The 13,366-nt window shown below is 46.5% G+C and overlaps 2 protein-coding genes across 3 annotated transcripts in view; one reads left to right on the top strand and one right to left on the bottom strand.

The window, feature by feature from the left end:
* Fank1 (fibronectin type III and ankyrin repeat domains 1) overlaps window positions 1–8,409 on the bottom strand; it is a 103,428-nt gene extending 95,019 nt beyond the window's left edge. The window contains exon 1 of the mRNA XM_050136767.1: window positions 8,320–8,409. Within this exon, the coding sequence (XP_049992724.1) occupies window positions 8,320–8,332 (13 nt within the window). The 5' untranslated portion in view covers window positions 8,333–8,409. The remainder of the gene's footprint in view (window positions 1–8,319) is intronic.
* Window positions 1,696–13,366, top strand: part of Dhx32 (DEAH-box helicase 32 (putative)) — a 59,107-nt gene continuing 47,436 nt past the window's right edge. The window contains exon 1 of one of the 2 annotated variants that reach the window (XM_050136766.1): window positions 1,696–1,815. The gene's annotated coding sequence lies outside the window, so the exon portion shown is untranslated. Of the gene's footprint in view, window positions 1,816–8,481; window positions 8,681–13,366 lie in introns of those variants that run through there. The other variant, XM_050136764.1, reaches the window with a different exon arrangement.

The following is a 13,366-nucleotide window of genomic DNA, read 5'->3' as shown; positions in this document are numbered from 1 at the left end:
GAACTTGTGTAATCCCAAATAAGCAAATCAACCAGGCTACCTCTCTCACTTACTGTGTCTGTGAAGTCATCTCATTGTTTTGTCTGCCTCTCAGTTCTGGGCATGGAATCAAGTGTTCTACCCCTTTAGCTTTATCACCAGTCTGTAAGGGCATTTTTAAAAGTTTTTTACAGCCAGACAGTGGTGGTGCACGCCTTTACAGCACTCGGGAGGCAGAGGCAGGTGGGTCTCTGTGAGTTCGAAGCCAACCTAGTCTACAAGAGCTAGTTCCAGGACAGGCTCCTTAGATACAGAGAAACCCCATCTCAAAAAAAAAGTTTTTATACATTTATATTATCTGTGGGGGAGGAGTGTTGCACACGTACACACGGAGGCAAGAGAACAACTTTGGAGAGCAGGTTCTCTCCTTCTACACATGGGTTCCGGAAACTGAACTCAGGTTGCCAGGCTTGTTGACAAGGACCTTTACCTGCTAAGCCATCTTGCCAGCCCCTATAAGCTCATCTTACTGTCAGCTGTTTTTAGTTCAAGGGATGGAATCTGAGGCTTTCTTCATGCAAAGCAAGTCCTCTACCTCTGGGCAACATTGGCCAGTCTATGTAGTCATTTCTGAGACTATGGTTCTGAGGCTGATTTTTCCCTGTACTTTCATTTACTAACATTAACGTGACTAGAAGAATTCTAGGGGCTGGAGAGATGGCTCAGTGGTTAAGAGCATTGCCTGTTCTTCCAAAGGTCCTGAGTTCAATTCCCAGCAACCATATGGTGGCTCACAACCATCTGTAATGAGGTCTGGTGCCCTCTTCTGGCCTGCAAGCATACATGTAGACAGACTAATAAATGAATTCTAGTCAGGTAAGTGAAGGTGTTGGGCTGGGGATGTAGTTCAGCGAACAGTGTGCTTGCACAAACCCACAAACTGGTCCATGAGGCCTTGCCGCAAAGAAGAAAGTGTCTCTGTCTCAAGAAGTTTTCTGAAACAGACTGGTCACAGCACGGTAGACAAAACAAAGCATGCAGACTCAGTACCAAGGAGACAGATCAAGGTCAGGGGTTAAGGGAGGATAAGCTGCTGTACAACGTTTCTAAGAAGTGGTGGCATGCAGGAGGAGGGTTTTTTTTTTTTAACATTTATTTCTTTTTATTTTTTGTGTCTGTTTTGCTTGCGTTTATGAACATACACTATGTGTATGCAGGAGCCTGTAGAGGCCAGAAGAGGGCGCTGTAGGATCCCCTGGAATTAGACTTAACAGGCAGTTGTGAGCCACCATGTGCTTGATACTGACTAGGTCCTCTGCAAGAGCCATCTCTGCAGCCCCAGGAGAGTTTGTAAAGGACCAACAGGTATGTGTATGGATGGAGAGAAGCCAGGAAGATGGGAAGAGTGAGGAGGATTTCTGGATAACCTATACAGGGTCAGGAACACAGATGAAAGAATGGGCACCTAAATCTTGATAATGGCTTGCCTCTTGGCTTCCAAGAAAAGTCCCCAAGATGTCCCACAATGTCCCAGAGATTCTGACTTCTCGACCACACATCCACCTGACCTCGGCTGGGCCTTGTTTACTGAGTGAGTTCTTGCACCTGAATTCACTGAGTCATACAGGGCTTCCTTGGACGCCTCTGGAAAGCACGGGCCCCTCCTTGAATCTGGTTGGCTGTTTAGAGGGAGACAAGCTATAACAGAGTTTCCCTGGCCTAGCAAGGCCAAGGACAAGCAGATTAGCAGGAAGCAGAAGCTGTCTGGGTCCCAAGTTCCTGGGGACACAGCTTCAACCACGGAGCCTTTCTGTGGCTGACCGGGCATCATCACAGGTCAGGACTGCCTTGATTTTCTGTATTCTGGTGGGAATTTTAAAAGAGAACTGTTTACACAGGTTTCTTTAAAACTGCTTTTTAAAAAGTTCTTAATTTGATTAATATAAGCATTTACTTCTTAATAAGGTTTGAACTGTAACCTAATTGAAATAATTGATATTCTTTAGGGACTAAGATTACTTAAGAAAAAAAAATCACCACACAGATTTGTGAAACAGTTCCTGTAGTCAAGTAAAAAATGCCTTAAATCCTTATCAGCTGACCTCCCACGATGATTGCAAGCAGTCCACGAATTACCTAGGGTTTTGTTAGGGTCTTCTGACCTAGAGGTCCTTGATCCAGCCAAGACGACTTATTTCCTTGATCATACCAGATAAAATGAGACTCTCAAAACAGCCATTCAGGTTAGGAAGGGAAGTGGAATTCGCCAGGTATTTGTAACCAACCTGACATTTAAAAGCACCTGACTTAAATGACCTTTGCCCATGAGGGACTTGAAGTTTACAGGAGCACAGCCCCTCCTGCTGGAGATAAAACAGCTCTCTCATAAACGCAGCACCCTCGGGGAAATGAAACATCGCACTGTTATCCATCCCAGGAATGTTTGCTTAAGGACCCTGGGATGGGACAGAGCGAGAAAGAACACAGACTGGACCCTGCCCTCTTTAGCCTATTCAATGTGCTAGGAGAAGATTTTCTAATTAAGAGAACAATTAAATTGTGATTATTGTTATGAAAAGTTCAGAGACAGGAATAGCATTGGGGAGGTGGTACCTCTACCTCAGGCAGATGGGGGGGCGGGGGTACGTAAGCAAAGACTGGAAGGATATGAGGGCTCTTCCCTGCTGGAGCAGGAGTAGGAGGGAGCAGCGCTCTTGGTGGCTCAAAGGGCATCTAGTGTGTTGGGAAGAACCGAACAGACAAAATGTGATGTGGGGGGGCACCTAGTCCAGAGTAAGAACTTTAGGAGACTTTGGGGGGGGGGGGGAAGAGAGGCACTGCAGAAATCAGTAGACCGTACAATCATGGTTATTCGAGGTACTGATGGCAGAAGGAGGGGAAGGGAGGGGGCACATCCTGGATATACTTGGAGGAGGAATAAACTTACATGCTGGTGACAAGGGCATGTATGAGGGTGTGGGACCAAGACTCTAAGATGACTCCAACTTCGGGCTGGAGTGAGTAGGAGTTGGTAGAGACAGTGGACAAACAGGTTTGGAGAGAGGAGTCACTCCCCTAGTGGAAGATGCCCCAGCCCCTTAGTAAGTGCAGCCATTTGTGTCTGTCTGGAGTGGGTTTTTGTAGCTTTGAGACAGGGTCTCCTCTATCCTTGGTGGGCCTTGAACTCACCACCTCAGCCAGATGACCCTGAGCTTCTGATCCTCCTGCCTCTACCACCTGAGTGTTGGGATTACAGGCCTATATTACTCTCCTAGCTTTTGTAGCCTGGCCTGCTTCAGGATGCATTATATATGTTTATGCATATGTATAGGAAAAGAAACTAATATATGTAGATATAATTATGTAAATTTTCTTTTCATGTAAAATATATGTATATACTTTACAGGAAAAGAAAAACATATACATGAAAAGGAAAGGAACCGGCCTGTGTGTCGCCTGCCCATCAGAGCACAGTATTTGTGATTGGCCCAGGGTACGTAGGGAGTGAAAGCAGGAGGGAGGGGCTTATCTTCATTTGATAAACAAATTCAGTTTTTGCATCTGATAATTATGCACAGATTATATTTAGATTGTGGGTTTCTTCAGGCTTATTCTTATGCCAAAGACACCCAAATCCATCCTGGTGTTAGATATTAGGGAACGGATGGTACCGCTGGAATTAATGGGTTTTTTGTTTGTTTGTGGTTTTACTTATTTATTTATTTATTTATTTATTTATTTATTTATTATTCACTATCTAGCCTTGCCTCACCTGGAATTCACAGACATCCATCTGCCTCAGTGCCACCCCCCCACCCACCCAATGTATGTACCACAATGTTCAGTTAAATGATTTCTTTTTTAAGGAAAAAAAAGATGCACATTCCCTGTGTGGTTTTCACCGCAGGTTATCTGCCTAATAGTGAAGTTAGTTTACAAATAAAATAATTAGAGGTAAATATGCAAGCCAAGCCTCCAAGCCACCCTGAGCAGCCCAAGGTCATGAGCTGATTTCATTCGTCCTTTCCCTAGGGAATCATTTCTTGGCTCATTGCCTTGCTGTTGTTGTGTAGCACAGCAGAAGGCCCCTCCATCCCTTGCTTAGCGCCTGAGTTTAAGCCAGTTGGGGGTCTGAGAGGTTTGTGCTTATTGGATTTTAATGACGCGGCTAACAGGGATCATTACTAAAGGTAATAGGAAGCTAAGACTGTGGAAAAGGAGTGAATGGACTGACAGGTTATTTCTAGCAGTTCCTGAGCGCTGCCCTTAGATATCCAACTAATTCTCTGAAGTAATTAAGCAGGATCCTCCCTCGTAATCAGTTTACTACTCCTGTGCTATTGCAGCCCCTCAGTAGTGGAAGGAACAGCGTATACCCTGGGCTTCAAACGTGCTCCCTAATCCCGGCCTAACAACTCGATGTTGCTCTAACTCCATTAATTGTATGACTGAAATTATTTATAGTTAGTACTGGTTAGTATCATATCTGTCAGGCTTCTGTTACCTCTGAAAGATCTGAAAGAATCAGCTATTTCCTGTCTTGGATGAGATCTGGTTGGATACACATATTGACAGTAAAAGAGACTATAGAGATTAGACCAGTCCTTTTAACTATAAACTGACCATGGTTCACACTTATCCAGAATGGTGTTTATTAGATTGTGAAAGATTTCCTAAGGTGGTGATTTCTGAATTATTTAAAATTAATACAAATTCATTTTAGTATGTGTGAAAAGAGATAAATCTTATATGTACATAAGTGACTTGGTATATATTTCCTACTTTAAATCCAATGGGATGGGGAGCATACATTAAGTCATGGACTTATTAACTGTGTTAGCCAGTGTAGTGGCACATCTTTGGTCCCAGCACTTGGGAGGCGGAAGCAGGTAGATCTTGGTGAGCTCAAGGCCAGCCTGGTCTACATATTGACTTCCAGGCCAGCCAGGACTACATAGTGAGGCCCTGTCTCATATTTGAAAAGTACTCTTTGGTGTGTCTATGTGTATGGTGCATATGTGAGTGTGCGTATTTGTATGTGTGGATGCATGCATGTGACCATGGATGCCCAGGGTTGATGTTGGAACTCTTCAATTATTTTTCATCCTTATTCATTGAGGCAGGGGTTCTCAGTCAAACCCAGAGCTCACCCAAACAGCTAGTCACCTTGCTGTGACTGCCCTCTCAGGCTGGGATTACAGGTCAGCTGCCACGCCCACCCAGCATTTATGTGGGTTCTGAGGGTTGGAACTCAGATACTCAAACTTGCAAGGCAAGCATTTTAACTGCCAAGATACCACCCCAACTCCAGATGTAATAAAACATCTTATTCAGCTTTCAAAGCCTCCCTGAGCTTGTTCCTGTTGTGTGTTTTAGGTTCTGTTTTCTCACTGCCCAGATAACTTTGTCTCTTCTTGTTGACTATATTTTAATTAATCTTTTTGCTCTGCTCTAGACATTTCTTCCCCAAGTTTAGGGCCTATGTACTAGGGAAATCACCATGGGAACCACCTCTCCTTTTTTTTTTTTTTTCTTCTTTTTCCTGACGTGGTCTCTCTGTATAACAGTTCTAGCTGTCCTGGAACTCGCCACCTCTCCTTATTAACCAGATTATTGTAAACGCCAACTACTTCATGCTTTCTCCTGGAAGCCTCTGTCTATCTTTCCTTCCCCAGTTTCAGACTCTGGGAGGTTTCAGTAGCTCCTGAGGGGGTCTCTGGATGTCCCAAGCAGACCCTGTGCTGTGTGTTTAATCCCCAGCTCCCCCACAGGGCTGTGCCACAGGAAGAACCAGAAAAGAGAACAGCTAAGAGTGTAGAGCACTGGAGATTCTGAAGCCTGCAGCGAGCACCTCTAAACAGTAATGCAAGCTTACAGAAATAGAGCTGCTGTCTCTAGGAGATACTTCACAGCTAAGGGCGTAGCTAAGTTGGTAGAGGGCTTGTCTATAAACCACCAAATCAATATTCCATCAGAGCACCACATGGGGTGGCCAAGGCCTAGAACCTCAGCATTCTGAAGGATCAGAAATTCAAGGCTATTTTTGGTTACATAGTGAATATGAGGCCAGCCTGGTGTGCATGAGACTGCCAAACACAGACAGACAGACAGACACACAGACAGACACACACATCACTTAGATCATTTCTCTCTGAAAAGATCACACAGCTTGGTCGATATCAGAGACCCTGGTTCAATTTGATATTTGATATGAGACTAAAACTCATTATTGATGTATGCTCATAATTTTTTCCAGCAGGTTTGATAGAATTCACATTCCGGTGAGTTTTGGGTTTGTGTGTTTTTTTGGTTTTTTGGTTTTTTTTTTTTTTTTGGTTTTTTGAGACAGGGTTTCTCTGTGGTTTTGGAGCCTGTCCTGGAACTAGCTCTTGTAGACCAGGCTGGTCTCGAACTCACAGAGATCCACCTGCCTCTGCCTCCCGAGTGCTTGGATTAAAGGCATGCGCCACCACTGCCCGGCTTCCAGTGAGTTTTAAACACAAATGATACTGTATTAAAAAAAAATCCTATCAAGCCAAGCAACGATAACTCCTAACTTGGAGACTTTCTGTTTGGCAAATAAAAGAAAAGGGAGAAAGTCTTTAAATTTTTCTTGTTATTAAGAAATGATTTTTTTTTTAAGCTGGATGCTGGTGGCACATGCCTTTAATCCCAGCACTCAAGAAGCAGAGGCAGGTGGATCTCTGTGAGTTCAAGACCAGCCTGGTCTACAGGGTGAGTTCCAGCACAGGCTCCAAAGCTGCACAGAGAAACTCTGTCTTAAAAAAATAAAAAAAGAAATGATCCTTTTTAAATGCCAGAATTTCCCCCCTAGGAACATGGATTTGGTCCATGTATTTTATTTTATTTTGAAATTATGCAAAAAAGACAACTTGATATATTTTTGGTATCGAACAAAATCCTATAAAAGATTAAGTTCTTTCAAGTCTCCTGTCAAATAGTGTGCTTGTTTAAGGAACAAAGGAGGCAATAAAATAGTTTGGGTGGGGAGGTGGTATGGAGCACCTAGGACAAAGTCCCTGTAAAGGTTGGGGAAAAAAAAAAAAAACAAGCAAAGACAGGTGAGTTCCAGCACCTCTCAGTTCTAGCAACCATACACTACACAGCCTTGGCCATCTATCAAACACACACAACATTGTAGTCCATTATGGCAGCTCATGCCTTCGATCCCAGCACCCCATAAATAGAGGCAGGTGACCCTGTGAATCTGAGGCTAGGCTGGTGTATACAGTGGGTTCCAAGCTAGCCAGAGAGATATGGCGAGACCCTGTTTCAAACAAAACAAAACGGAAAAAAAAAAGTCGTAACCCCAGCAGTTTCAGAACATCACCAGTTCAGGAGGCTGGGTGGTTCAAGAAACCTGCCACGATTACAAGGTCAACCTGGGCTGCCTGTGCGAGACAAGCAAGACACGGAATATTAAAAAGGGGGGAGGGGAGCTGGGGAGATGACTCCATGTATACAATGCTTGCAGAAAGTATGAGAGCCGAGTTTGGTGCCTAGAACCTATATAAAAAGTCAACTGTGGTGGTGTGATTTGTAATTCCAGCCGTAGGGGAGCTGGAGACAGAAGCACCTCTGGGGTTCTAGCGAGCCAGTTTGATTAGAGCTCTAGACCAGTGAGACACCCTGCCGCATAAGCCAAGGTGGGAGCCTAAAGAGATAGATCAGTAGTCACAAACACTGACTGCTCTTCCAGGGGACCCACATTCAATTCCCAGCACCCACATGGCTGCTCAGAACGGGCTGTAACTCCAGTTCAAGGAGATCTGGTTCTCTCTTCTGGCCTCTGTAGGCCAAAGGCTCGCAAGCGGTGCGCTGACTTCCATGTAGGTATAACACCTGAACACACTAGAATAAAATTTAAAAACCAAGGTGGATGGCATTTAAGAAATGACACCTGAGCTTGGCCTCCACGCAAACGCGCACTTACTTGTGCGTGCACCTGTACGGCACCTTCGCACATCCCGTGCACAAGCACACAGATAAACAACCAAGAACAGGGAAATTAAAAAAAAAAAAAGCACAAATGATGAACGTTTGTTATGTATCTTACACTGGGAGGACGCACATGATTTATATATACCCCAGACTTTGGAGGTAAGGTCGAGGAGAGGCAAGATCTCATAAATCCAAAGCCCAGCCTCCTTGCAGGTTCATTAAGACTCAGAAAGCACTATTCACCATTAGTGAGCCCACTACTTGTGAGGACATCAGCAGTGCGCCGTGGAATCTGCGGATCGTCTGGCTCCAGGTTCGAGACCTGGCCCGGCAGGCTCAGCCTCTGCCCGCACCCCCAGACCCCAGCCCGCCGCTTACTGTGGGGCTCCATGGTCAGTTGCTCCCGGGGCCCCTCGGGCCGAGCCCTGGCGGCGCCGCCCTCCTAACGCCTGTCCTCCGTGGCAGGCGTCGCTCGGGTTGCCCTGACAACCGCGGACGGGGCCGGGCGGGGCCTGGAGGACGGCGAGAGGGAGGGACCAAAAAGTGACGTGGAAACGCGGAGCCGCGCTCGGGCGGGAGCGGCGTAGGGGGTCGGGGCTGGGGACTTCTGCTGCTCCCACGGAGCCGTGTGCCGAGCTCGGGAAGCCGCCGTCAGCTTCTGTCGGGACCACGCAAGCATCGGACGAGCTTGGGAAGCTCCTGCCCTGTCTCCGTTCGGCCTCGGTGGCCACCGATGCAGGTAACGGCAGGGCAGGCGGTGGGGGAGCTGGGAGGCCGCGCACCTGTTGCAGCCCCGCCCGACCCCGCACAGCTGAGGGTGAGGGCGCCCCAGCTCGGGAGGGAGGACCGCAGCTCTAGGCTGAGCTCCTCTGGACCCGGGAGGGTCTGAGACCGGATGCTCCCGAGACTCCCGAATGGGAGTCAGAATAGATCCTGCTCCAGCTGGAGGACCCAGCCATTGCATCGCGGTAACCCCAACTAGAATCGGGGCTTCCCTGCACCTGGCGTCGGCCCAGATTAGGGTCTGGATGACCCCGAGGAACGCCCGGGTGAGAATCAGGATAGAACCTGCTCCCGGCTGGAGGTCCCGGCCTTTGCAAGGCTGTACCCTCTCCCCAGGGTGAGGGTCCATTGCGCCAGGATGTTACCCAGGTCATGGCTCGGAGATACACCCAGTGAGGACGTCCGCCTGCTTGGGGAGACAGAACCAGGCCTTTGCATGGCAACTCCCTTCCAGGATAGGTTCTCCAGCACCAGAATGTCGCCCCAGGTCAAGGCCAGGACGACCCTAAGACTCCTGGGTTTGGGTGCCCTCTACTCCGCCTGAAGGATTTGCCCTTTGCATCGCTTGTTCCAGAGTGGGGTGTCCGACCACATTGGCCTAGGTGAGGGTGGGACTGTAGTGAGTGTGAAAGCAGCTCCTGCCTCGGTAGTAGGCCAAGCCTGTCTCCTGGAACCTTGGGCTGTTCCTCCCCCACTCCTGCTCCGTCATCCCTATCACGTTTCAGGCCGTGGGCCCGCGCGTGGGATTTTGCTGACTAGTTTAGGTGTAGGGGTGTGTATGTGTGTTACAATCCTCCCTTTTCTGGAGGGGGTGGGGAATCATCGAATCAGCCAAACTGTGTAGGACACTGGTTTCAAAGACGCTGAACTAGGTTTTGCTTTAGGTGTGAAAATCACGAAGGAGTTTTATCCTGTATGCTGTAAAATTTTCAGACCACCCCAGAGAGTGTCATTGGTTAAGGAGGAAAAAAAAAAGCCGGAAGGAAGGAAGAAAAATGGAGAAGAGATAAGGAAGAGAATGAGAAAGTGCAGAGGGGCAGAGGGAAATTGTAGAATTGATTTAGCATTCAGGTCTGGAGATTAAAGCCCCTCCATCAGTTCCTACTGCTGCCGAAGACAATACTAGAGGAAAATGGAAGGCCCAGCCACATTGGGGTCATATAAGTGATTACTCATCTTTGCCGAAGGAGAGATTTCTACTCTGTGGGTATCAAGGACACAGGGGAGAATTACTTTCCCCTAAGGGAATCATTCAAAGCCTCGTTGAACCTGCGAAGCATCTATTCTGTGATGGAAATGGACGTTTATTATAGTCTACCAGATTAGGCTCCCAGCTCTGGCTCTATGAGGGTGATTGCCAAAGCAAGGAGGCTTATGTGTGGGTGTTGACAAGCAGTGTGATATATGCAGAACTGCTACTACCTAAGCTAAAGTACCAAACTGAGACGTTTAGCTTGCAAGTAAATGTATCATGAGCCATTTCCCATAATGTTCCTGCAGCTTAGAGAAGGAGGAGCCAGAGTGTTGTAAGAGTTCTAGTTTTTCTTAATAATAAAACCCTGGAGCCAGATAGCAGGGTAAATGCTGAAAGATCAGAGAGACAAAGGAGCAAGGCACAGCCAACTCTTACCTAGCTAACTTGTCAGCCACAAAAGGGTTGAACTCCTGTCTCCTCCCACCTTATAGTCATCGCTCCACCCTGCCATATCACTACCTGCCTGTCTGTCCAGACCTCCAGACCTCTATGGTTTACCGGTGGCTAGCTATGCTCTCTGATCTTCACACAAGCTTTATTTGTTAGAGCACAAACAAATTATCACCACACCAGGGTAAGATTCTGGGTGCTTCTGTACACAGTATTTCCCAAACTCTGGTTCTCCTACACAAAATCAGAACGAGGCTTTCTCATCCGAGACACGGTTATGCCTGTCAATAATGCAATAGCAAAGCTCACAAACAAACCTGGCGTTACTGACACACACAAGAGGTGTAAAGTTAAACCGGCCAAAACAGTAGGCTGGATATTAGGGAGGGAGCGCTTTCTTTTTCTTTTTTTTTTAAGAAGAATGACAGATCTCCATGCTAAGGTGATGAATACTAAATGTAGTGACTGCACGTGGATTTTAAGAATGGAAAGGTGAAAATAGGACCTTGTAGTGGTTTAGAAGAGACCTAATCCTTGAAGTGGGCATTGAGGAAGTCTCACTCAATACATAAAGGCAGCTAACTGTGAAAGCAAGATTTTAGGGGATGTCATGCCTATGAAAGAAACAACTGGCTAGGGATAGGAGTGGGGAGGGATATATCCGTCACTCCCCTTGTTGCACCTAGCACAATGCACTTGCCCAGTGGATGAGAAGAACTTCTGTGTAGGAATGTGTTTAACCTCAGAGAAGATGCTCATGGTCAGAAACTGTTAATGGTTAGGGCTTGAAAATGAATGATAAAGTTTTTATTGTCACTTTGGTTTTTTCCTACTAATATGTCTATTTCCTTTGGCTGCTGTGTTCAGTGCATTATTGGTGGTCAAAGGAAAAACAAAAAGGCATGGTATGGGGAGTAAGTTTCCAAGTTTCTTTGCGCACAGAGCGGTGACATCAAAGTAGCAAAGCAAAGCAGCCTTAGCCTAGGACAACAAGGTAGCCAGGAAGACATAAAAAGTGCAGCCGTTTCTTTCTCTCCGACCTCTTGGCCACTCTCAGAATGAAAAGTAAAGACAACTCAGTCAGAGGTTAGCTTAATTTAGCACAAATAGGGCAGCCAAAATCATATCACTTGAGCGTGTGGGTTCTGTCCTCTTCCCCCACTGTCATAACTGGGAGAAGGGTTTTATTTTTGTTTTGGAGAGTTTTTGTTTTTTATTTTTGTTACCATGGTTTGGGTCTTCTTCCCTCTCTGCCACTTTCTGAATTCATTCAGGAGCTCAGTCAAAGGTAGACTACACCCTGATTTCCATGTCTGGTTTGTGTTGTCCCCAGACCTGTTAGCAACTGCACTCCAGCTACCGGACTCCCCTGAACCCTGCCGTTCTGCTCTTTTCCTCCGCCGTGGTGTGATTGCGCTCCAGGGTCTGGCTGGTTCTCACTTTCCAGCACTTCTTCCAGAACTGCTCTCCCACTGGAGGAACTCGCCAATGGAGCTCTTGGCTCCAAAACTACGCTTTCTTCTAATAGTTGTCTCTCTTTTGTTTTTGGATCTTGACCCTCCGATTATGCTTTGTTTTCTTTTATATAAACCCACAGCATGCTGCTTCCGTGGTCCCTTTGGTACAGAGTGGACTTTGGTTGTGTCCTGAATGGGACAGCAACAGAGAGGACAGCTTCCAGTCTTTTTACTAGTCTTTATTTCTAAGTACACCTCTTTGAGAAAGCTGGGAGCTGCTGGTTGCTCATTATGATGGCAATTTGTCTAATAGTTTAGTAAGAATCAGAATAAATGATGTGTAATTGTAGGGACGGGGAATTTAACGCTGTTGATAGGATACTTCATGTGAACTAAGCCTTGGGTTCAGTTCCCACCCAGTATAAACTAAATGTGGTATTCCACAACTGTCACCTCAACACTGGTGAGGTAAAGGAAGAAGATCAGAAGTTCAAAGCCATTCTTGGTGACCTAGTGAGTTCAAGGCCAGCCTAAGCTACATGAGACCCTGTTTGAAATAATAATAGTGAAGTGTTAATAGATAATATTGATATCTTCCATATTGTAAAAGGATCCCCCCTCCCCAGACAGGGTTTCTCCATGTAACAGCCTTGGCTGTCCTGGAACTCATTTTGTAGACCAGGCTGGCCTCAAACTCCCAAGTGCTGGGATTTAAGGTGTGTGCCACCATGCCTGGTATAAATGAAAAATTTAAATGTAGAAATTTTAAATGGAAAAAGCAATGTTGGGATAGGGCAAACATTTATTGGACAGCTATAGTGTGCCACCCTAACATAGTTTCCCATAAATGGAGACAAGGGAATGCCCAGGTGCGTGGGTGTGAGGGCAAGAGGGCTCCCCCAGCAGAGGGTAACTTGGGCGCAGACAAAAGGCAGCAGTAAGCAAGTGGGGTGGTAGTTGTTGCTGACTGACTATGTACAACCGCATACATAGAAGAGAGGGAAGTGAACCAGAGAGGAGCTGGGGGGAGGTTACAGAGAGCCCTTACTTCAGGACCGGATTTTTCTTTAAAGGCAATAAAATTGTGGGTGAGTGACATGGTCCATTTTGCATATGGAAAGGACCAAAGATTAGTGAGAGTCAAAATTTGAGACAGAAAAGCAATGGGAGAGCCATTTGTTTTTGCTTGAGGTATGGAGAGAAGGTGACTAAGAGTGGGTGTTGGTTACTGTGGTGCCAGTGTCGTGGGGACAGGGCAGCCACTGGAAGGAGCAGACTTGGACGTCTTGGTAATCACCCACAAGGCTACTTCCCATGTCTGCTGTCAGGAGTAAGGTGGGCTCTCCAGCTGTTTGTTGAAATCTAGAGCACAAAAGAAGGAAGCAAGCTTTGTAAAGAGTATGATGGGGCTGGAGAGGTGACTCAGAGGTTAAGAGCACTGGTGGTTCAACCAGAGGACCTGAGTTCAATTCCCAGCAACCACATGGTGGCTCACAACTATCTGTAATGATATCTGGTGCCTTCTTCTGGCCTGAAGGCA

Source organism: Alexandromys fortis, unplaced genomic scaffold (assembly GCF_014885135.2).
Source record: "Alexandromys fortis isolate MF-2015 unplaced genomic scaffold, M_Fortis_MF-2015_v1.1 scaffold_3, whole genome shotgun sequence".
NCBI lineage: Eukaryota > Metazoa > Chordata > Mammalia > Rodentia > Cricetidae > Alexandromys > Alexandromys fortis.
The sequence above is the reverse complement of the archived record's forward strand: the minus strand, read 5'-3'. Positions and strand labels throughout refer to the sequence as shown.